The sequence below is a fragment of the Lathamus discolor genome, chromosome 3 (genome assembly GCF_037157495.1).
Source record: "Lathamus discolor isolate bLatDis1 chromosome 3, bLatDis1.hap1, whole genome shotgun sequence".
In the NCBI taxonomy this organism is placed as follows: domain Eukaryota; kingdom Metazoa; phylum Chordata; class Aves; order Psittaciformes; family Psittacidae; genus Lathamus; species Lathamus discolor.
The window spans coordinates 107,153,687-107,176,837 of NC_088886.1; the positions used below are offsets into that span (position 1 = coordinate 107,153,687).

Below are 23,151 nucleotides of genomic sequence, written 5' to 3' on the forward strand. Positions count from 1 at the left end.
TAGGCTGAGAAAACCCTCCCATTTTCAGTCCCTTCCAGTCTGAGATATATTATCTCATTAGCAATGTTTGATATTTACAGGTTGCCATATATTACAGCAATCATATTTCTTCTCCATGCTACATGTTGAGCCTGTTGAGACTGTAAATGCTGCGTTTGCACAGCTCTGAAAGATCCAACTGTGATTTTTTCACAACAATATTACTGCAAAGTCTTTTCCCTTTTCCACTTGCATACTCAGACATTTCAGTTTTCTTCACTCTGACACCTACACGACTGCGAGAGACTTCCAAGGTCACCCAGTCATCTGGACTTCCCACTGCACCACATCAAGTAATGAGCCTGCCCAGGTGAGCCACCTCTCCATATCTGTATTAAATTAGCCTCAGAAGAGCCTCCCCTTAGCCCTGCTTCTTTGCCCCACCTGGCAGCCCTGAACATACAGTAACGTGAATGACACCTGAAGTTTTCCATATTTCAACCAAGGTTTATCTTATAAAAGGTCTTGAGGACACACATAAAAAAAAAAAAACACTAGAAAGCATATGCCCACCAACATAACCCTATGATTTAAAATATAAATGAATGGTTGTCATGGTAACTGCTTCAGAGAGAAATAGAGTCCCTCACAAATGCTCAAAGGCAGGAAGAAATCCTCATCCATGCACACCTGGTCCTTTCCCTTCCTTACCCTCATTACCAAGCTTCAAAGACTGAAGTTTACCTAATTCTGCAATGGTTCACACCAGTAAATTGCAAGAGAAGCACACTACTTCTGTCACTGAAACCTATTCAGATTTCCCCAAGTATCCTGAGAAATCCCATTGCTTTGGACAAATCTATAAGCTCTCTTATTGCTCTGTGAGGCACTGTTGTGAATTACTGTTTTTCATTACTGATGTGCTTTCCAGCAGACCCTGCTGTGAGATAAAGTGGTATTAGAGTGGCATTACGGCTGGTGGAGTGATTGAGAGACATACGGGGCTGCAAGATACTCCTTGAACTAACAGGCAGCAATAGATCTACAAACCCTATTGCTAATACCAGGAGAAGAAAGAGCAGAAAAAGAAAGTACCATATATTCCCAGGCTGTAAATATGCAAACCCCCAAATACCTGTTATTTTTTGAATTCTACATTTCAAACTAAAAATGAAAACTCTAGAGCTAATGTAAGCTGCACCAGGAACATTTCAGGCCCTCCTGGGAGGCTAACACAACCACATCCCTTCCACGTCAGGGAACCTGGCAGGCATGCAGTGTGGAGAGCAGGAACTACAGTCCCAGACTTTCTGCCTCCACCCACACAGATGTGTCCTGCTATAGGGCAGCTTCAGCTGCCACAATTCTGGGAGATTCCCAAAAGCACCTTGATGACTCGGCTGGTGCAAAAGGGATGCTATGTCTTAAGTGCCACACTCTCAGAAATACTGCTGTTACCGGTATTAGGAAGATTCACACCTTGGTGCTGGTTCTAAGTACAGTTCAAGCCTGAGGTTACTGAAAGGCAGAAGTAACTGTTAAGTTGAATTGCGTCTCCATGTGCGCATCCATGCTGCAGGATCCTTGACCATGAAGCACAGCCTTATAGTACCCTGTGCTGTCCAGACACAGAACAAAAACTGCAGGAGAGAAAAGAGAAGGTCAGGCAAGAGGAGGAAAAATTAACATGACTAGCCTGGTCAGCAGTGGTCTCAGCACTCCTCTGACCACGTCTTGTTTTCTGTAGCTTTCTAGGACAAGGAACACGTGAAGGTTTGCAGATGCTCCCAGGCAGCTTCTTCTGAATGTAACTGACAACACTGGGGAAAGCACCAAGATAAATGTTTCAAAGTGGATGGCAGACTCCCTGCCTACTCAGGGATGCAAACTGATACTAAAGAGTGAGCAAGAGGCAAACGATGTGACAGAGACAGATCAGGAGGGGTCTGAAGAACAAGTAAGATGACCAGCTAAGTCTGGGCCAATGGAGGTCTGCAGAGACGCAACCAAATGAACAAGCCTAAAAGATGAGTGCTCTTCAAGGAGAAGAGCTAGTCCTGTGTGAGGCCAGTGTATTGCAGGATTAAAGAAACAGGATGAGAGCACAAACAACAGCATTAGCTGCAAAGATGAACAAAAGAGACACATTTTAGAGACGTGACACTGAAACAATTTGCTTGACAACCAAGGCAGCCTGGAAGCCAGAACCCAGCAAAGCATAGGGGATGACACTGAGGTTACCGCCCTGAGCAGCTGGCAGGTCTGGGTTTGCTGTGGAAGGGAGGGAGAAGAGAGACCCACAAGACCTGATGGCAGAAAGCTAGAGGAGGATCAGATAAGCAGAGTCCTGGACACTAAGGCTTCAAGCAGAGCAGGGCCAGATCTCAAGGGAGATCAAGTGATAGGACTTTAACAGCCATAAGCCTAAGTAGAATGGGATAAAGGACAAGAGAAACATCAGACTGAAAGCAATGGTCTCAGTCCACGGCCAATGGCATGAACAGCCATGACCAGAGCCCTGTGCTGAAGTTACCAGCCCTCAAAAAGCTATTTCTTTCTGTATAACTTTGATGTGTCCCACACAAGGACTGGAACTAGGAACCAACAGAGGGAGCCAGGCCACCACCGATGCCGGCCCAAGGTCACACACTCTGTCCAGTCAACATTTTCTCAGGCTAATGTTTCCATCCCTTATCTTCAGGGCTTTCCTTTGATAAAGTAAGCTTTAATAAATGTAGCTGCCACTAGCTAACTGGGATAGATGATCAAGCCTAGCCCAAGGAAAGAGTGCTTGTGGCACTGCACTGTTTGCTAATCCCTGGATCTGTTGGCCAATTTCAGCTGTATCTAACATCAGGTAGAAACCCACGTGATGGAAAGCTCCTAAAATGTCATGGAAACAGGCAGCTGGGCAGAGAGGGACTTAGAACTGCCACGAAAGACAAGACTGCGAAGACAGCTCAGTTCTGCTCTTGGAGATGAGAAAACTGACATGCAAGTTACCACAAAAACTTGAGGAAGAACTTGTATCTCCCCAGATACCAGATAATTCACACCTACAGCATGCAGACATAGGAAACTAAACTTAAGCTGTGATAGCTGCAAGACTGTATTTTCCCTTTTGAAGGGCATAAGCAGAAGTGACGGACATGAATGTAAGAGTATCAGCCCTCAAAACTCTGCTGCTTGTAAACAATCTAACCTGTGGTCACCACGAAGAGGAACACTTTTCTTTAGCCTAGAGATGTCTTCCCAGGAGACTCAGAGGATACAGCAATTTAATACCACTACCTCCCCTCAGCCTGGGCTGTGCATTGACATACCACTTCTGTCAAACTGGAAGCATGCTAAAATAAACCAGGGAGTACACAGCTTTCACTTGATTTTTTTCCTCTTTTCTCTATGCTTAAGTATTTCCTGCTGCCCTCAGTGATCTGAAGGTAAGTAGGAGGGACTGTCAGCACAAAGTCTCTTGAGGAAGAAGGGAAGCAACTAGATTTGCAGGATGGCATGTGCTACCAAGTAATTTGTTGCTCAGCTCCGGTAATGACACTCATCTTCCTTTACTGTCAGTAACCAGAAGAAAAGTGAAATAGAAGCAGCAGCAAACTTGTGAATTCCTACCTGGTTTCATGGTTATGTAGAAATCATACAAAACATAGCGAGGTCCCCTACATTACTTAGTAGCTTTCCTATTAAAACCAAAAACCCCAACCCTCTTTTGAATCTTAGGTATCTTCTCACCTAGGAAAATCTCTAAGGAGAGCAGAGTATTTTACTAACAATTTGCTAAGTACACCATTTCACTTTTCATAAGATTTCACAACAGCACTGAACTAATTCACAGCAGATCCACTAACTTAAATAAAAGGCCTCTTAAAAATACATTCAGGAAACAGAGCAGAATAAGGCCTTCAAGGTAAATGCTAAAAAACTATCTCAATAAATTAAATGGCAGCCTGCTGGAGGGCTCCCACTTGATTTTGTGGATCCTTACCTTTGAGCATTTCTCCAACACCTCTTCCTTGAACTGCAGGAACTTCTCCTGGATGGTGGGCTGGTTGAGAGCCAAAGACAGGAAGTGTGTGAAGGGCTGCTTCTTACGGAAGCTGTCCAGAAGAACATCAATCCGTGTTCGGGCAGAGATGACACCACTGCGATGCTGCCCAGTAATCACTACAGAGAAACAAAGCAGTACCTGTCTCATTTCTGTGAAGCTACAGTGAAACTCCTGACACCAATGCCCATGCAAAATAGAGAGTAATTAAATGGACTGTGAGGTTACATTATATTTATCCATGCACTTTAAAATATCAATATCAGAAGATATTGTGAAGGTAGGAATGTTTCACCCAGCCGATGCCAGGAAGGAATCAGAAAAGCCTGCGCAGCAGCACCTCCCCAGTGTTAGCCCAGGCTCACTGAAGAAGCGTTAGGAATTAAACCCCCAAACCATGCACAGAGAAATCTTGCCAGACTGCCTGCTTGACTTAAAATGCCTGACATGGCTATGCTTTCCTCTGTACAGACAGGATGATGCCATCAAAAGTATCCCTCTGCTCTCAAGAAAGTCAGCTCTGAGTGCCTAAAAAACCAGTAACTAAGAGTCTATCATTTCAGCATCTCTTCAGATTTCTAGAGCTTTATTTCAAGTTTTCACAAAGGCAGTCAAAGTGAAAAAGAAAAGAAAATCTATTAAAGATCAAGATGGCCTCTATCGTCTGTGCATGCACTTAAAGGCACCAAACAGAGAACACTTGAGCTTGAAAGGAAAAAACTGCAAGGAGCAAAATTTTCTGGGCTTCCTGTTATTACATGTTTTCAACATCTCTCAACCTTCCTAATAGTCCTTCACAGTTCTCAGGAAGAATTCAAGATACACTTGTTAAGAAGTACTGCCACGTTCCTGTGCAGCACCACAGTTGGATCCCCCTCGGTCACTTTTTCCTCACAGCTCTGTCATGAACGTAACTGTACAGCATGCCATTTATCACCAGGGCGTGCGTAATGGCCCCTCCAGAGAGCCACTCAGGCAGAAACCTCCATGGGCCAGCCCTGAAGAGCAATGCCTTCTTTTTTTTTAAGTCACTGGAAGTGATGAGAAGGAACATGTGGTACCAGAAAGCCTGCTCTCAGTATCAGGATCAAGTGACTACACCAGAAAGGCAGCAACGTCATCAAACACTTCTCGTATTAAAGCAGATGCTGAAGTTTATTTTGTGCATAAGTATACAACATGGTAAGTTTTTCTGGATGGGTATTACAGTTTCTTATTAATGGAAATGGTATTTTAAAAACAAAACAAAAAATCCAACACATTCAGGCCCAAAATTTTCAAGCCAGTAATTTGAGGCCCAGAATTTACTTCAATGAGGCTATTCATAGGTTTAAGATAGATCTTTTTTTCCCCAAAAAAAAAAACCCTTACACTGCTTTATAAGGATTTATAGACAAGGAAAAGATAAACTCAGGAGAAAAGTGAAGTGATTTTCCCATGGCCATGAAGTGAGTCAGTGCCATGTCACAAGCAGGAATTAAATGAAAAACATCTCTTGTGCCTCCTCCCTGCTAAAATTGTTGTGTATGTGCAAGAGCTGATGAGAGAACCCCCATTTTGCGCATATTAAACTCACCAATTTCTCCTTCCACTCCAAGCTTGGGAATGCTGATGGAGGTTCGAGTCTCTGTTTCTAGTCTTTTCTTGGTTTCCCCTTTCTTCCCAATGATGTACCTGAGGCACAAAAGTGCAAGAGAGTCACTCATACAGTGTCGTTGGGCCACTCGCCATCAAGTGTGTCCAGCCAGCAAATTAACCATGCCACCGATGAACCTCGCTCTGAGCTGGCTGCAGGCAACTGGGTTCCCCAACACTAGGGATCTCTGTGCTGGAGGGATGAATGCACACAGCTCCAAGAGCAGGACTCGGTCCAGGTACAGAGGCTGCTCCCAAGATTCTGCATGTGACCAGCCCAGGACCAAGGGACAATGTGGAGCTGTGGTTCACAACTAGCTTAAACTAAAATAAGTCGGTTGTCCATGACAGCTCTGCCCAGCACATCCTGCCACAGCTTCTTTGTCTGCTGGGTTACCCCTTTTTCCCATTACCCCAGCTGATCAAGAACTAAGGGCTCTTTTTCTGATTTTTGCTTTGCTCCAGCATCCAAACACACAACAGAACATTTTTGCTTCCCTATATTGCAGTAAAACTATTCAACCAATAAAACTGTCAAAATAACTCGATAAAGCTTTGAACACTACAGGCATCCCAGGAAACATCAGATTGGAGTCAATAGTCAATTCCAGTCGTGTGTGTGCTTTCTCTCAAAGCTTTCACAAATTCTCTCTGCCCGGCTGCTGGCCCCAGTTCTTCCCCCCATTCTCCCACCCTCCCTGATGCTTTTATGTTCAAGGGAAGAGAAGCTCAAAAACCCTTCTGACAGCAAGAAAGCACCACCTGCTGTCTCTGTCACAGGGAAGGCTAGGAGTCAAGCATGGCACAACTGTACTAGAAAGGCGCTGCCAGTTTTCCCTTCCCAAAAGCTAAAACCCACATCCACATAATGTAATACACTTCAGAGATCCGGTGCTTACTCCAACCTCAAAAAAAAATATTCTGCACTCAACCACTTCCTCAGCTGGCGGAAACTCAAATAAACCAGCAACACACAGGCTCACTTGTATAACAGGCTGGGAACCTCCACTCTGCACTGGAAGCCTTTCTCAGTCTCTTCCACCACAAAGGCATCACAGGGCTCATCTGTACAGTCACCAGGGCCTAACAGAAAAAAACAACAGACCTTGTACAACCTTTGCGAAGTTTGGCAGCACTTTATGTAGGACTGACTATAGTCTCACAGGCTTCTTTTTCCAAGGTTAACTAAAGGAAGAAATGGACTCCTCTTTGTTGCGGCTAACCGCTTTTTATTTCACCTTACTACCAGCTCCAGAAAACATAATGACTACTTCTAAATCCACCGCACTGGGAGGTGTAGGAAAGTGATAGTTACAGCCCAGGTTTTCTCTCAGGTGTAAGTTGTGCAACTACCCAGTGAAAATGGTCTCTGCTGGCAGGGTGGAAGTTGCCAGCCCATTCAGAGACCTGAGCAGGAATTTAAAGTCACAGAAGAATACAAATAGAACGTGAGGATAGTTTTGGTTCAAGGGTGCAGGTGCAGTGTTTTGGAAATCAGTTGGCATAAAAGATCCACACAGCCAATCTGTTTTCCTCTTTTACGAGAAATCTTTCACAGCCAACAAGCAACCTGACAGTCAGCAGCACAGTCACCCAACCCACATTAGGTAACTGGGATTAGGTCCATTCTTTGGTCAACAGGATCATCAGGGACCAACATAAAGCATTTTTCTCCCTCTCACTTTGCTTCGTCACATGGGCAGGTCCTTGTGCACATAAAGACATCAGAGATGACACCAAGAGCTCCCTAGATCCCCAGTGTTGATGCTTTCATCTGTAACATGTCCTGACAGCACCACAGTCACTCTTCAAGCCTCACTCTTTACCTGCACAGAAATCATCCTCCTCTTCATGCTGGTAGGCCTGCTCTTGAATGACATTCTTCCTGTACACTCGCCCCTCTATCCTTATCAGGGTGGGTCGCAGAACATCCATCCTGTTCCTCCTCCTAATGCAGAAACAAAGACAGCTTTGCTAACATATGCCAACAAAAGGTAAATTCCACTGTTTCCTCAAGTATAATTTGTAAGAGGCATCAGGGGAGCTCTGAGGGGCTCAGCAGTAAAGAGCAAGGTCTGTATCTCCAGAAGAGCAATAGCTCCTTCTATGTATACATATGAGAGACTTCAGAAAGGCAACATCCTCTCAAACCTTGCCTTACTCGTTCAAAGACTAATTTTATGAGAACTTACAAGTATACTCTTTGTCAGCTCACGAAGCACAATCAAGTAAAAACAGGAAATTTATGTAATGTGAAATACATAATGAAGCATCAAGTTTTTTGCCCCTGCAAGGTCAGCACCAGATCACTACTCTACCCGAAACTCACAGGTTTTAGCTAAAACTCTCTGCGGCCTCAGTCAATTTTCCATAGCTGCAGACCAAAGAGACCCCAGCCTCTTGCAAAGATTCCCATACAACACCGACCTCTCTCAAAACACCTGACATCCTCCATTTGTTTCTCTCTCAAAAGCCCAAGAAGCTTTTCAAAAGCAAGCCCAGTTCCCTGGATGTGCTCCGGAGGCAGCCGGGGAAGGGACACAAAGCACAGTGAGGAGCTTACAGCACTGCTGTAAGTGGTTACACCTCCTGCCCCCAGCGCAGAGCACTGCAGTAAGCTTGAGGCATAGACACAGAAGTCTTCCCCTGCCCTGCATTATTCCAAACAACATCAGAAATACGGGGCAGAGTTAAACTTCTTGTGGTGAAGACCACTGAAGGGTGCAAAAGCAAAGCACTGCCAGTCATCAGCAGACTTCACGCTCTCGGTACATAAATGTCTGCGTTCACTGAAACAGTTAACATTATCCCAGTTGGCCTTGCTTTTAAAACAGAAGTTTCTGCTACTCAGAAAACAGTCTCACCAAAACGTTTGCCTTCATCACCTGATGCTTCATTTAAATAAAAAGGCATTCCTGTAGGTCAGCGAAGGAAGTGCAGAGGTAACAACCTCAATCTGCACCAGGGGACGTTTACATCGGTTATTAGGAACAATTTCTTCAGAGAGGTTGATCAGGCATTGGAACAGGCTGTCCAGGGCAGTGGTGGAATCATCGTCCCTGGAAGGGTTTAAAAACCGTGTGGATGAGGCCCTCGGCGACACGGTTTAGTGGTGGACTTGGCAGTGCTGAGGTAATGGTTGGATTGATGACCTTAAATGTCTTTTCCAACCATCATTCTACGTGAACTCAGCACACAGGAAGACGGAGTAAGCCATGAAACAAAAGTTATGGCTGACAGCGCTTTCGTTTCACTCAGGTTTTGGGCTTTGTGCTGGTTTTAACGGCAGCGCCGGTGTCAAAATTCCCCGCTGCAAGCCCTCAGGAGCGGCCACACCCCGCTGCCCCGGCACTGCCGGGCGGCCCCACTCGCACGCAGGGACAGGAACGCCGCCGGGGCGCCCCAGGCCGGGAGGGCAGCACCGTCAGCCCCCGCCTCAGCCGCCGCGGGTGACGGCGGCCGTTGCCAACGGTTACCGCCAGCACCACCCACCTCCCCCGGTCCCGACGGAAGTGGGCAGGGGCCGCGGCCGAGAGCGCCCGCCCGTCCCAGCATGCACCGCGAGCGCGATCACGCGCGCCGCCTGCGCCAAGCCGTCCGCACGCCCAGGTGAGGTGCGGAGGGGCCGGTGCACCCCGGGAGCAGGCGGGGGGCGGCCCGGGAGGAGAAGGGCGCTCGGCTGAGCCGGAGCGGGTAAAGGGGCTGGCGGCAGAGGCCACACTCACCGGGAAGCTGCTCGCTACGGAAGCCGGGGAGGGGCCATGGTGGCAGATGGTGGGGGTGGCGGGGTGGAGCCTGGGGCGGGCGGCGCATGCGCTATGGCGCTGCAGAGGCTGCTGCCTCTGGGCGGCGGTGTGGGCAGGATGTGCCCCTGCGCATGCGCAATGCCGGCAGCTCCTCCCCTCCGCGCTCGCCCCCGGCCGCTATCCTCGTCCAAAATAGCCGGCGCCTGAGGCTGTGGCGTTGAGGGCGAAGGGGCGGTCGTCGACATGTCTTGCCCCCCTCGTCCTCTGCGTTTGCTTCACGTATTTAATATAAAATCCTGAGCCTGTACGAGGAGTCTGCCGTGTTTGCACGTATGATTTCAGCACAAATCCTAACCTTGCTTCCCTCACAAGCGGGAGCAGGGCCTGCTCAGGGTTGCTGAGGAAGGTGTTTCTGCATGTATCATAAACATACTAAACGTTTATTTTATTCAGGCATTGTGCTTCACAACCTCTAAGCCCCAGCCCTCCTGCCAGCTGCTGCGCTGGTTTGTGTCACACACAGTAAACAAGCTTGAGCTTAAATGTGAATGAACGCACAATCCCTAGTTACGACATTTTGTCCACTGAATCCTTAAGTGCTTTCCAAAGGCACCATCTGCATAGCCTAAAGAGTCTGCAGAAGTGTATTAAGGAGGATAACAGAAATGTATTAAATGGGCAGGATAACTGGGAAGTGCTTGTAAGTGGTTTGGCAGAGTAGCAAGTGCTGTTTCTCAGAAGTGCCAAGCGACAGCTTTTTTGCTATTGGAGAGGTATGTGACAAGTTTGAAGTACTCCATCATGGCAAACTCTACAGCCAATTCCTTTTACAAGCAAGGCTAGGAAAAGGGTATGTGAGAAGCGACCAGGCTTATGCTGTACAGGCAGGCGGATGCTCAGCCATTGCCAGTTTAGGTCAGATGCAGTGTTCCTAAAGTAAAAGCACATCTGGAGTGATTCAGAGAGCAGTTGCTGTGAATCAGGCGTAGCGTGGCTTTGTGCAGGATGCAGCACTGGAACTGGCAGTCCCGCCAGCTTCCAGGCTTTATGAGGAAGCAGCACTTTTTCTGTTTGTGCTCCTGGAAACAAGGCAAAAAAAGCAAAATAAAGAAAATAAAAAAGTCTTTTTATGGGCCCTGGGGAGCAGGAAGAGCACAAGGCAGCTGAAGGCCAATGAATTCAGGCCAGTGACCTGTACCAGGTTATTTTTATGCATGCTCCGATCACCCTGCTGAGTTCCCAGGTCCCTTTGCCCGAGGGGGTCAGAGCCTGGGTTACCTTCAGTTTCTGGGTGCCACCGCGTGGTGTGACAGCTAACTGCAGCTGTCCCTGCGGCGGGTGCATGCAGTGTGTGCATGCAGCAGGCACAGCTGGCCTCTCCTACGCATGCAGGGCAGCCTGGAACCACCAGAGCTTTGAGGCTGCCAAGCCACAGAGGGGGGTGGCAGCCCAGAGCTGTGCTTACTGCCTCTTCCTGGACTTCGCTGCCTTCATCTGCTGTCAGATACGTGCACAGTTGCTGGCTTTGTGCCCTGGGAAACTCCGAGACGCCCTTCCTAACTTGGCTTTGCTCCCTTTTTGTTCTTCCAGGCTGGGACGGGGTGAAATGGCAGCCTCTTCCTCATCCTCCTCAGCTGGCGGAGTCAGCGGCAGCTCTGTAACAGGATCAGGGTTCAGCGTTTCGGACCTGACACCACCCCGAAAAGCCCTCTTCACTTACCCCAAAGGAGCCGGAGAGATGCTGGAAGGTGCTCCTGCATTTCTCCTTCCTTGCTGCTCCTGGTGTGCAGGCAGCCCTGCAAAGGAGTTGCTGAACTTGGCACCCTGCTGCCTTTTCAGACTTTAGCTGGCAAAAGCTGAAGGGAGGGAGGAAGGAAGCACCAGGGCTCGGGTAGGTCCTGAGCAACCCTGGCTCTCCCACCAGTTGTTCGTGAGGAAGTGATTTTTCTGGCAGTCACCTGTTTTTTAGCTCCGTGACACTTCAGATGAGGAAGCAATCTACCTGAAAGGGAACATGACGGTGTTAATTGCTCATTGTTAGCTAATCCTTTGATGTTGTGCAGGAATTACTATAAAGATAGCTGAGGTAGGAGTATTTTTCTTGGCGAAATGCATTCTCATGTTGGATTTGACTGGGCTAGTACAGAAGGCAGCTTGTATCCCTTCTGGCCAGGAAACAGGGCTTGATTTTGCCCTCAACCCAAATAAAACCTTGCCACAGAGGTCTGCAACAGGATAAATCAGGACTAGACCTCTTCTTTAATCCTTCAAGGCTGAGCACATTCCCCTTTCAGGCTCAGTTTTGTCGGAGTATTTCTGCAGGGGCACCTGGAGAGGGCTGGGTCTCTCATCCAGCACTGCATTTGGCGTTTGGGTGCCCGAGCTGCCACCCTCTTCAACAGTGCTGCCTGAAGAAGGACCCAGACACATCGCAGCTGCATGTCCCTGCGCCTGCTCTGGGTGAGGGAGGAAGGGCAGGTCCTCCAGATGGCAGGGTTAAGCCAGGGTCTGTCTGTCTGCCTGCCAGCTCCCCTTGAACTTACTGTGTATGCTGCACACTTGACTGTATGAGCCTGAGGTTCATGAGGTGGCTGGGACTGGGGCTTGGGTGGCCCTGCATCTCAGAAGTGACAGGGCAGTCCAGGGCATCTGGGAACTGATCGCTACATCATTTAAGGACTGTTTTTATTACACATTAGAGGCCATATGCCAGTCTATTGAAGTAATTATGACTGAAGGCTTGCTCATAGAACTTAACGAGCCCTCAAAACAAAATAATGAAACACTTCACATTACCAAACAGACAGGCAGCTAGAGAGCCACTCAGCAGGACAGCCAGGCTGGGGAGTCAGAGGAGAAGGAAGTGTATGTCTGGAAATAGCACAGGGCAGCACCAACACAGCATTTCAACAGCTTGCAAGAGGATGCTCTGAGCACAACAAAACCCCAGCTCACCCCTCCTACCTGGGATTCAGATTTTTCAGGGCCAGAGATCTGTTTCTGCCCTTAGTGTCTGAAATTGCTTCTCCCCTCATTTTTGTGGCATGGAACTTTTACTAGATTTTGCTTTGGGTTGACCTCTACCAGTAACACAGCAGTTTGTCTGCTCTGGCCAGCACCAGCAACTAGACACAAGAAGCTTTAGGTTGGGTTTTTAATGTCTGAGATAAAAGGTGATACACCCATTCTTTCATCTGGTGGGTACTAGAGGGTAGCTGCATATCAGTTTCTTGTTCAAAATCCACACTGACTGATTTTTATTGTTACTTTAACTACCTTGCTTGTTTTTACATAAACCCTTAGGTATTTTAGGATGTTTTTTAGAAGGGAGGAGTGTAAACTGTATCAGTACTTGGCACACAGTTCGCTATGTATTCCAGATTGCTTTATTTCTGGGACAGCTGTGTGATCAATTACTGACTTAGATGGCAAGAGATACACATTATTTGAAATCCTTTATGCAGGGTTATGGTCTAAGTCTGTGGGAAATCATAAAGCATTACAAGGACAGAAGCGTCTGAGCCCCGGGGGAATCAGAGACTGCCATAGTATTAGCTGGCTTCTCCTTAGCTTACCTTCTGTTTAAAATGGGCTAAAATTGCTTGACAAGAATATCAGCTGGGATGTCTCCCAGGTGGCACAGCCATTCCCCAGCCACACTGGGAGCCGGCCAAAGCCGTGCACAAGATTTTAGCACGAAGTCGCAAGGGCTCGAAACCAGAGCAATGCGTGCTCAGTGCTGGGGAAAGTGTTGGAACGAGGCAAGTAGGGAAACCCACAGCTCGGACATAAAAATAGAAGGTTGGTGCCACTCAGTTAAGGCTGCTCAGTCTTAAAGCTCTCAGATTAAACCACCTCTCTTTTTCTGTTTACAGATGGCTCCGAAAGATTCCTCTGTGAATCTGTCTTCAGCTATCAGGTTGCATCTACATTAAAGCAAGTGAAACACGGTAAGCGCTGAAGCGCCGTCTATTTTAACTGCATGTTGACCAGGAAAGATGGCAGGGGAACACAGAGAAAAGGCTGACATGTTCTCAGGTGCTGACCACAAAAAAGCAGAATAGCCTTTTAAGTTGGCAAATTAAGGCGAAGTCAGGCTATCATCAAGTCCTTTTGCAAGCCCTACTATGCAAAGCAAGGAGAACCCACACAGCCTGGGTGGGAACAGGCTGTGCCTTTCTAAGCTTGTTTTTCCATCGCTGTGTGCCGCGCTGCCTTCGCGAGAGGTGAGGCCAGCAGGGGAGGTTATGGGCAGGAAACGCCCACACTCTGATCTTGGCCCAGCACTGACTGTCTCTATGGCCCCAGGCACACAGACACTTGATTCCACCTTTGGTTCTCTGCCGAGCCTGAGCCCTTGTGACACCAGTAGGGTCAAGCCAGGTTTCCAGAGGTGCTCAGGAGATGGACACGCAGATGCCTGGTGTGGCGTGATGGGGCTGACTCCACTCCCTACCTCCCCAAGGAAGAGCCTTACGTCTTGTTTGAACTGCTTCCTTCCTGGGGCTTTTGTCTAGCTGCCTGTAACTGAATGATGGGCTTGACTGCACAGCAACTCTCATTCTCAAGTTACTGGGCAGAGCTCAGCACCAGTTTGTGTCTGCTGCTAGAGGGTCACATCCTTTCTGGTCCCCACCTCTTGTCAGCTAGAATGGGTACTTCCATGTGTTGTCTCAGACCAGTGAGGTTTCCTGTCCTCCACCAGCAAGGGTTGTCAGGAGGAGGTCTGGGAATGTGCAGCAGCCTGCGAGGCTGTGCTCCTGTATTTCAGAACCATAAAGCACAGCCAAGCTTCAAAGCTATTGTTTCCACAGCCCTGGTGCTGCTGCTGCACAGACTGGCACCCTGATAAGCACCAGCCTTTGAAACTCATTTGTGGAGCACCAGTCCCCTCCCCATAAGAAAGGGGAAAGGCTTAAAAAAAGATTAAGGTCATCATTTTTTGGCTTGTTTGTTTGACAGTTCCCAGAAGCACTCGGCTGCAGGAGGTGGAGTGAGAACAGTCCCACTTAAAAGCACCCACTGCTGCAGTCAGCATAAATCATGCAGATTTCATGTTACGCCTCTTGTAGCAAGTCAGCTGTGCTGGGCCGTTCTTCCAAGAGGCTGCTGTGCTGTTAAACTTCGAGCAGAGCCAAGAGAAGAAGGGGCTGTTCTCATCTCCCTGCCATGGCAGGCAATTTGACTGAAAATTGAGCCTGCATACCCAACACACAACTGGTTTTAAACAAAGCTGAGAGGAAGAAGACGTCTTGGGGATCCCCAGGGAGGCAGCCTGTCTCTCCATGGGGACCTCTGTGTCATTAGCATGCTTTGATTGCAGAGCCTTTCTGCTGGAGTCATCCAGGCCCTCCTCAAAGGACCTTCATTAAAATGAGGAGTTCCTTGTGCTGCACCCAGCTCTGCCGTGGGCTGACCAAGCTCTCTCTGAACTTCTCTGTTCTTTTGCACTATAAATATTTATGCTAAAGAAATGAGCTTCATCCTGTTCTCACCCCCATACGCTAATCGGCCTCGTGTTTCCCTGTTAGGACTTGAATTTAGATGGCACGGGCAGGGATAGGTAAATACACACTGAGCACCAGACGAGGCAGAAAAGCCTGTCCCTGCTTTCTCCTGAGGTCTCACCGTTTGCACAGGGCATTGTGTAGAGTGGGTTTGTATTCAGATTGGCTTGGTGGGGTTTATTCTGCTCTGCTCCCCACTGGCAGCTGGGAATTTGCATCTAATTGAAAGGTTTAATTGCACTGTCATTGCAAACCACAGTTACCTTTGAACTTCTTGCAGATCAACAAGTCGCACGGATGGAAAAACTAGCTGGTTTGGTGGAAGAGCTGGAGGCAGACGAGTGGAGGTACAAGCCAATAGAGCAGCTCCTGGGATTCACTCCCTCCTCGGGCTGAGTGTGTCTTGAATTGCTGCTGTCAGGGAGCAGAAGTAAAACATTCTCTGGCCTGGCTTCAAAACACCCCCCCATTTATTAAGATGCTGCCAGCTGCATCGGCAGGACTGGGCTTTTGTTGTGTTTTTTTTTTTAAGTTGAGAGTAGGGATCCCCCCATAAAGCTGGCAGTAAATGGAAATGACGGGATTCTCCAAGCCCTCTGCGGTGTTATGGGCTGGCGGGGCTCAGTTTCTGTAACTTAGAAGGTAGGATCAGTTTCACAGAACTTGGAGAATCACCTTACTGCTCACGGAGAAGGGAGGATTTACAGTGTGTGTGGGTGGGGGAAAGCAACCCAGAAACTTGGCCTGGCCTTTCCCTGTGCGTGGCCGAAGGACCAGGTTATCGGTGAGCTGGGAAGCCCGTGTCCTTGTTGCTCGAGCCAGGCCTCTGTAGAGCACAGGTAGGCCATCCTGCCAAAAACACTCTTCAGCCCTAGCCATTGTTTTGGGGGATGAGCAGGACAAGAACTGTCCCAGGTCGGTTAAGAGGGTGGCAAGTGGTGATGCTTTCTGCAGAGCCACCTCATGTATCACTGGAGCTGTTTTCTCTCTCTTGCTGTTTCCCCTGTGTCTGCACAACAAGTGCTGGAAGGACACTGCTCTCTAATGCAGAAGCTGTATCTTTTAATACCCTGAAACTCTTTTTTCTCTTTGTTACATATTAGATTGTTCTGCAATAATAAAATAATTGTGTCTTTGAAACCGTTCATCTTTTCAAAGCTTGTGCAGGGGGGTCTGATGAAAGAAACAGTCAGCTGTTCCGTAGGTAATGGGAGGTTTAATGAAGCTCAGAAGCAGCTTGGCTGTTACAACGGTCAGCTTAAGTTCAGTTTAAAAGAAACCCTCTGAGAGGAACCAAACCACGCTTGCTTTGTGCGCAAAAGTGGATTGATTTAAATCAGATTTTAATCCTCGTTTAGCTCTGCCAGCAGAAACCCCTTATTTAAATCCATCCATTTTAATCATCTTGTTTTCATTTGTACTTCACTGCTGTTCTTGAAGGGAACTGGATTTCCATTTTCTGGCAGAACCATTTAAACATGTTCATTTTTCCACTGATTACGGCCTCAACACCACGTTTTTTCTAGCCAGCAAGGAGATAGGCTTTGCACTCTACTTAAGCAATTAGACCACTTATTGCTCCAGATGCCCAATTCTTCCATTTTCAACTTCTTATTTACAAGAGGATTTTATTTTTACTATTTTAGTCCAGCCACATCTGGATTGAAAGAGATTAATCTGAATCCATCCCCATCACAATTGCATGGCCAGCAATTTCTGTTAGCTAAAACTAAACGGGGGAAGTATGCAGGCATATTCTATATTTGTCTCTAAATTAACCCTGGTATCAGAGTCAGCTTTTCGTGACCCAGAGCCACATGTCACCCCCAAAGCAAGCCCCGATCTGCAGACAAAGCCCCAGTTCCAGCCCTGTACCCCATGTAAAGTCACCATACGGTTTCTGAAAGGGTGTCTGGACGTTCTCACGTATGGCTACAGCTCAGCTGAGACGTGTCCCAGCCCGGAAAACCTCCTCCCGGTGCTGGCATGCCGCCAGCCCCTGCTCTGCAGGGCCTCCTGCAAAGTAAGCTGGTCCTCGGTCAGTACTGCTTTAAACTTGATGGCATTTGGCACTAAACTTCCATCCCCAAGCGGCTATTTTGAAAAGAAGGGAGCGTTTCAGTCATCAACCGTTTTGTTTTAAATCATCTGGTTTTAATCCTTACTCCAGACACCGAATTTACGTTAGCCAAACTTGCTAGAAATACCCCCTGTATCGAGACAACCCTGTGGAGTTTGGGAACGGAGCTGCGCACCTTCTGCTGTCTGCCGGCACAGCAGCGCCCCTTGCCCCTCGTACTGGCCTTGAGTCGTGTGTCCCCCCCCTCCCGCTGCCTCTACGTGCTGCAGCCGGCGTAATCGGATACAGAGAGAGCGTTTCCTTTTTACTGCTCCACCTGAAACTCTTCCACTCTGCCAGCCCTCCAGGGAGACTGGGGGATCGGTGCCTGTGGCTCTGCTGGCAGGATGCAGTGCCCAACTCTTGCCCACATAGCCCTGCAAGCCCAGTGTGTGCCAGAGGTTCTAAAATGGGGGGCTGAGATTCCCCTGAGGCAGGCCCCCCCTTGTCCTCCACCCATTCCGTGTTTTCCAGCTGTTTCTTAGTGGTGTGCTGGGCTCATGGCTGAGCAGAGCAGGAGCAGGGAACGTCCAGGCTCCATGCAGTACACGGCTTGTTTGTATGCGTGCCCAGCACCAAAATAGACACATGTGTGAGAGCCATTGAGAGGAAGTGAAAAGTTCAGCCTGTACAGTACTACAAATGCAAAAACATGTTGTTGGCTGTTCCCTCCTCCGGCTCAGTAAACACTTTATGTAAGGCAGCAAAAACTGGAGGGACTGCTGTACGGTAAACTAAAAAAGCCTTGTGCTCCCCCTCCTCCAAACACAGGTTTTCCCTGGCAGCTGGAAACCCCCCAGCTGCCCTATTTCACAGATCTGTGGAGCAGAGCCGGTGGTAATTATTCCTCCCCAGGGTTTTGAAGCCCTGTTGCCCCTCACCTCGGGGGTCTCTGCAGCATCTTCACGGGCTTGGTGAGCCGCTCTGGGGCTATTTGGAGACTGCAGCTGGGAGCGGAGCAGCAGGGGGCAGGGAGCCCATCAGCTGCGAGCAAAAGTTGATGTGGGGAGGGGAGGGAAAGTGAAAAAAGCTGAACAAAGAGCCCCGTTCAGGGCTGCTAGTTGGTTTTCCTGTGGGTGCTTGCAGCAGAACGTTATGTACTGCGCACAAGCCACACTCGTGCCTCCCCTCCCTGGCTCCTTGCTGCTGGCCGCAACCCCAGTGCTGGCCATGGCACCAAAGTACACGCTCTCCGTGCCGCTCCGCCAAAGCACCCGGCTCAGGAGGGCCTCTGCCCACACCCAGGATGCAGGACTGAGGGGCAGGCCCCCAAGCATCAGCTCATGGCTTTTACCTGGGGCAGGCAAATGAATGAACTCGGGAGATGAATTTCACAGCCCCCACCATGCAAATGGCACGATGCCAACCTCTCGGCTGCCAAAACCCATCCATGATCCTGCTTGTGCGCACGTTCCTTGTTTCTCTGCCCGACTCCCCCAGGTCGCGGGCAGGCAGCCTGCCTGCAGCTGCTTGTCCTGGGGGTAGAGAAGCCTGAAAGGTTCGGCTGCAGTGGAGACCTGCCCAGCCAGCGGCACGCCAGGACCTGCCGCAGCGTCCCACGCAGCTGCAGCCTTCAGCTTGCCTCTGAGAGCTTGCCCCTGAGAGCTGGCCCCAGGCTCAGCGCGGTGGTGAAGGATGCATGGGGTCACCTCTTGTGTGCCCGTCACCCCCTGCCACCACTGGGGACCTGGTGACTGCAGACAGGGCCAGAGAGGGTGCAAAAGGCACCCACCTTGCAGGCAGGTATGGGACAGCCCAAAAACCGTGACTTCCTTCCAGCTCAGACCCTTTGTTACATTCCCCACTTGGACACACAGGATCACACCAGCCTCTGTGCCAAACCCAACTGGCAATTGTGTACCGAAACAATGTATAAATCTATCTAAAAGCAGCTTTTGGGGCCATGGAGCTGCTGAAACCCAATGTGAAGACGGGGGCTACACTATGAGCAGTGGCAGCCACCCCATGGCATAGGAATGTGCCCCTCCGCATATGTGGGACAGGGTTTGCAGCCAGCGTGCACAGAGGCACTCACTGAGGCCCCCCAGCCAGTACATCCCCTCCCTTCCTCCTCCTCCTTCTCCGCCGGCCCCTCCCCCTGCAGCCCTGCAGAACTGCTGAGCTCAGCACATCCTGGGCAGGGGCCTAGCCAGGACCCTCCCCAGGGCCAGCCACCCTGACAGCTCCGCTCTGGTTTAACCCTTTGCAAAGCCGGCCAGGCAGGAAATGGGAGTGATGGAGCAAATCTCATTTGGGGGGTGTGGTATGTGTGTGTCCCACAAGGCACAGCAGGCCAGGAACAGGCTGTCCGGAAAGTTTCACCCATCCTCCCGAACCCCCTCTGCTCTCCGCAGAAAGGACTGCAGGTCAGGGGGAAGGACACGCTGCTTGGCTACAAAAATCACGCTGGATTGATGCCAGCAGCAGTTCCCGGGGAGGGGAAGCGCAGCGATTACAAACACTGTAGTTAAAGCTTTGCTTTCTAGCCCCAGACCATTTCCAGAGGCTCTCCTCAGCCTGGGTTGCAGTCTCTTTTGCAAAGGAAAAGGAGCTGCAAGCCCCGCATCACCTGCCCTCCCAGCAGAAGCCGGAGCATGCAGCATCGTGTTAGGATTATTTGATTTCAGAGATCAGAACTTACATTCCACTTTAAAGCCTGCCCTCACAGCAGAGGCTGCCTGCTTCCCTGCCTGCCAGGCAGTGTTATGGCAAAGAAACAAAAATATTTATGCTGGGCTTCAGAATTCAAGGTTATTTATAGCAAGGCATCTTCCCTGTGGTCCTGTACCTCCTTTTCATTTATTTGCCGTTTTCCCCGTTTTGACCCCAAAGCCAGCAGTTCCTCATCTATTTTCAGCCTCACCCAGGGAACACTTGCACCAATCACTTGGTAGCTGTGGGGAGAAAAAAGCCACGAGCTAGATTTCGTTAAAAACAGGATCCCAAGCACCATCCAGCCGTTCCCGAGTGTGTGTGTACATACTCCGCTGCACTGCGCCGCAAGTGCACAAGTATCGGTGTGTATTTTTAACAGCTGGGGTTGGTTCATGCTTTGTCCCAAAAAGCAGAGCCTTGCATGCCATGGGCGCAAGCCAGGGCTTGTTCCCAGCTCCCCGCACAGCCCCTCTGGCCCACAGCTCGCTGGGATGCTACTCGCTCCCCCCGCTCGGGCCTCCGCTCCCGAAACAGTGACAGATCCAAGCCCTGCTCCTCCTTTGACCCCCACCACTACAGCTGCTGGTGGGGTGTCCGGACCCTCACACCTGTCACCCAGCACAGAGGTCACAGGCAGCAAGCATGGAGCTGGCATGGAGAGCCTGTCCCCCTCCCTGCTGACCCACGTTTGCTCTCCGCCATTGTCAGTGCTGGGCTGTTATCACTCTGCTCAGGAAGGACAGTACCCAAGATAGCTCTCAGAGTGACTTCAGTGTGCTCAGCTCCTCCGATAAAGCCACGGGCAGCGCAGCAGGAGGACAAACAAAGCCCTTTATCACCAATTAATGGGCCCTGGGCTCCCGTACTCCTCAGGGTCTGGCTCTGGAAAGGTCACGTACGCAGGGTCCAGCACGCACGTACCTGTGGGGTTCTGCCTCCAGAGCAGAGGGCTCGGAGCAGGACAGTGTCCTGCCCCCATTCTGCGGAACCATTGGGAAATGCAGATGGGGTTACCCCAGCCTGGCACTGAACAAAATCCCTGTGCCGGGCCCTCCAGTTTTCAACACGTTTCACTCTAGCAGGCCTTATTTTCCTCAGGAACCACCACAACGCAGGCGAATGGGCCACTGGCACCCCGCTCACCTGCCGAGCCTCAGGCTCTCAGTTTGGTTTGTAACCAGCAGCAGGGCAGCAGTGACCTGAGCCTGCCACGGCACATGGCTGGGCTGCCTCCGCCGTGCGCAGCAGCACCAGGCCCTGCCAGCTCTCTAACACCGCCTGGAAGACAGCGGTGACCAGCGGGCACGTCCCAGCCGGCACACACAAGCCCCTCACGGCCCGTCACCTGCTGCCCGCTGCCGTGCCAGCCGGGGCGTGCGTCGCAACACGGGGAACCCGTGTCCACGGCGTGTGTCCCCCTTCCCGCTGCTGTCCCCACCACAACGTGTGCGAGGCCAAGCAGAGGGGCCCGCGAAGGGGCCTGCCCCCAGGCCTGCGAGCGGCGAAGCCCAAGCGCAGGCCCGGCCAGGCCGGGGGCTGGGGCGGGGCGGGGCGGCGCGGGGCGGGCCGCACCGGAGCGGCCCGGCGCTCCTGACGCAACCCCCGGCGCCGTTTGCAGGGGGAGGGGCGGGGCCTCCCGCTGTCACCGGGCAGGAGAGACGCCGCGGACGTGCCCCGCGCTCCCATTGGCGGGCGCGGGCGGGGGGGCGGGCCCTGCCGGGCCCGGTCTATATGAGGCGGCGGCGCGGCGGGCGCTGGGCAGAGCGGGCGGCGGTGGCGCGATGCCCGGCGTGTGGCACCGGCTGGCGGGCTGCGAGCCCGGCCGCCTCGAGAGCTCGGACTGCGAGTCGCTAGGCAGCGCCTCCGGGTCGGAGGGAGGTGAGCGGGGAGGGTCGCCCTCGGGGCGCTGGGGGCTGTGCACGGGTACAGTGTGCCTCCGCAGGCAGCGGCCCCGGTGCTGATCTGCCTCCCGTTCTCTCTGCAGATGCTGAGTACGCTGACGGTGTCTCCCTGCCGGACCTGGAGCTGCTGCATGACCCCGAAGATGAGCTGCTGTGCGCCAACCTGATGGACCTGGTCCAGACCACGCTGGGCAGAGCTCCGCTGGGCGCCAAGCGCTGCTCCCGGCTCCTCATGCCGGCACAGCTGCTGGCGCAGGTGAGGACGGAGCTGCTGCGCCTGGCCTGCAGCGAGCCGTGTGGGCTGCGCGGGGCCCTCCTCGATCTCTGCGTGGAGCACGGCAAGGCCTGCCACGACGTGGGGCACATCACCGTGGACCCGGCCGTGGTGCCCACCTTCCAGCTCACCCTGGTGCTCCGGCTGGACTCCCGCCTGTGGCCCAAGATCCAGGGACTCTTCACTTCGGGACCGGCTTTCACGCCGCTGAAGCTGAGCACGGGCTTCAGGGTCATCAAGAAGAAGCTGTACAGCTCCGAGCAGCTGCTCATAGAGGAGTGCTGATGGGCTGTGCCAGAGGAGGGACTTACCCAAGTGCTTTGGAAGAGCTGGTTAGAGCGTGCGGTTCCTGGCAGCTGCTGTAGTTTAGGTTAGGCTGGAGTAGGGCTGTAGGTGGAAGTAGTTGGGGCAGGCGGAGGTCTCCGCGGAGCGCCTGCCTGTGCCGGGGCATCCCTGACAGCAGAGCGGGCCAGGACACGGGCGGAGGTTGCTTCACACTGTCGATGATTGCGGGGTGATTGCGGTGACTGCGCTCCCGGATGTGGCAGCCGGGCTGCTGGGGGCAGGCAGCCTCCTCCCGTTGGCTCATTAATCATGGGGTTTTTGTAACGAGGATTGTAATCAATGGGGTTTCTGGGGGAGGGGCTGTGTGGGAGTGCGTGACAGCTGAGCTGTGAGGTTGGATCAAAGGCAAAACCCCGCTGCCGGCATCCGGGCAGCTCTCTGCGGGCTCCCCGTGATGCAGGAGGGGGTCCGAAATCGCGCTGGGTCTTGGATCGTCAGAGGGGAGGGAGAGTGAATGGTGGGAGAGGTGACACAGGGACGGAGGGCAGGACCCCTCGCCGTGGCACGCTGTGGGTGCTTCATTGGTTACAGTTTACACTCCTACACTTGATGTTCAAGTGCAAGACTTCCTATGCAATCGTGTCGGTGGTTTTTTTTACTTTTCTAATAAAACTTGTCTTAATTGATAACCTGCTGTCTCCCTTGTCGCTCTGGTTCAGAGAGGGATGTTGCAACTGCCGTCTGATGGTGTGAAACCCCCTCTGGCATCCTTGGGAGGCTTTTTCCTGGCAGGTGGGAGCTGAAGGCTGTGGGAAGGGGGTGCGGGGAATCCCACTGTGACAGCTCCTAATTGCAGGACATGGGGCTGTGAGTCAGGGGGGCTGAGTCAGACCCCCGGGCCAGCCAGGGGCATGCCTGTGCCTGGGCTCCCCAGCGAGGGGCTGCTGCTCTCCATGGGAGCTGGGGGGTGGGCAGAAAGCCGGCAGCATTGGC

The 23,151-nt window shown here is 51.3% G+C and overlaps 3 protein-coding genes across 7 annotated transcripts in view; 2 read left to right on the top strand and 1 right to left on the bottom strand.

Annotated features, from left to right (window-relative positions):
• Positions 1-9,491, bottom strand: part of ASCC1 (activating signal cointegrator 1 complex subunit 1) — a 40,386-nt gene extending 30,895 nt beyond the window's left edge. For all 5 annotated transcript variants that reach the window (XR_010610798.1, XM_065671060.1, XM_065671058.1 and 2 more), the window contains exons 1-5: positions 9,397-9,491; positions 7,498-7,619; positions 6,655-6,754; positions 5,613-5,710; positions 3,977-4,155 (exon numbers count right to left, since the gene is read on the bottom strand). Coding sequence is in view for 4 of the 5 variants with exons in the window: in XM_065671060.1 (XP_065527132.1) it covers positions 3,977-4,155; positions 5,613-5,710; positions 6,655-6,754; positions 7,498-7,606 (486 nt within the window). In the remaining variant the exon portion in view is untranslated. The remainder of the gene's footprint in view (positions 1-3,976; positions 4,156-5,612; positions 5,711-6,654; positions 6,755-7,497; positions 7,620-9,396) is intronic.
• Positions 9,172-16,064, top strand: ANAPC16 (anaphase promoting complex subunit 16). Its single transcript, XM_065671063.1, has 4 exons — positions 9,172-9,280; positions 11,008-11,165; positions 13,293-13,367; positions 15,205-16,064. The coding sequence occupies exons 1-4, from the start codon at positions 9,225-9,227 to the stop codon at positions 15,318-15,320; spliced, it is 405 nt and encodes a 134-aa protein (XP_065527135.1). The 5' UTR covers positions 9,172-9,224; the 3' UTR covers positions 15,321-16,064.
• A 5,373-nt stretch (positions 16,065-21,437) lies between these two features.
• DDIT4 (DNA damage inducible transcript 4) lies at positions 21,438-22,847 on the top strand. Its single transcript, XM_065671064.1, has 2 exons — positions 21,438-21,576; positions 21,683-22,847. Exons 1-2 carry the CDS (start codon positions 21,480-21,482, stop codon positions 22,156-22,158), a joined length of 573 nt encoding a protein of 190 aa, XP_065527136.1. The 5' UTR covers positions 21,438-21,479; the 3' UTR covers positions 22,159-22,847.
• The last annotated feature ends 304 nt before the right edge of the window (positions 22,848-23,151 follow it).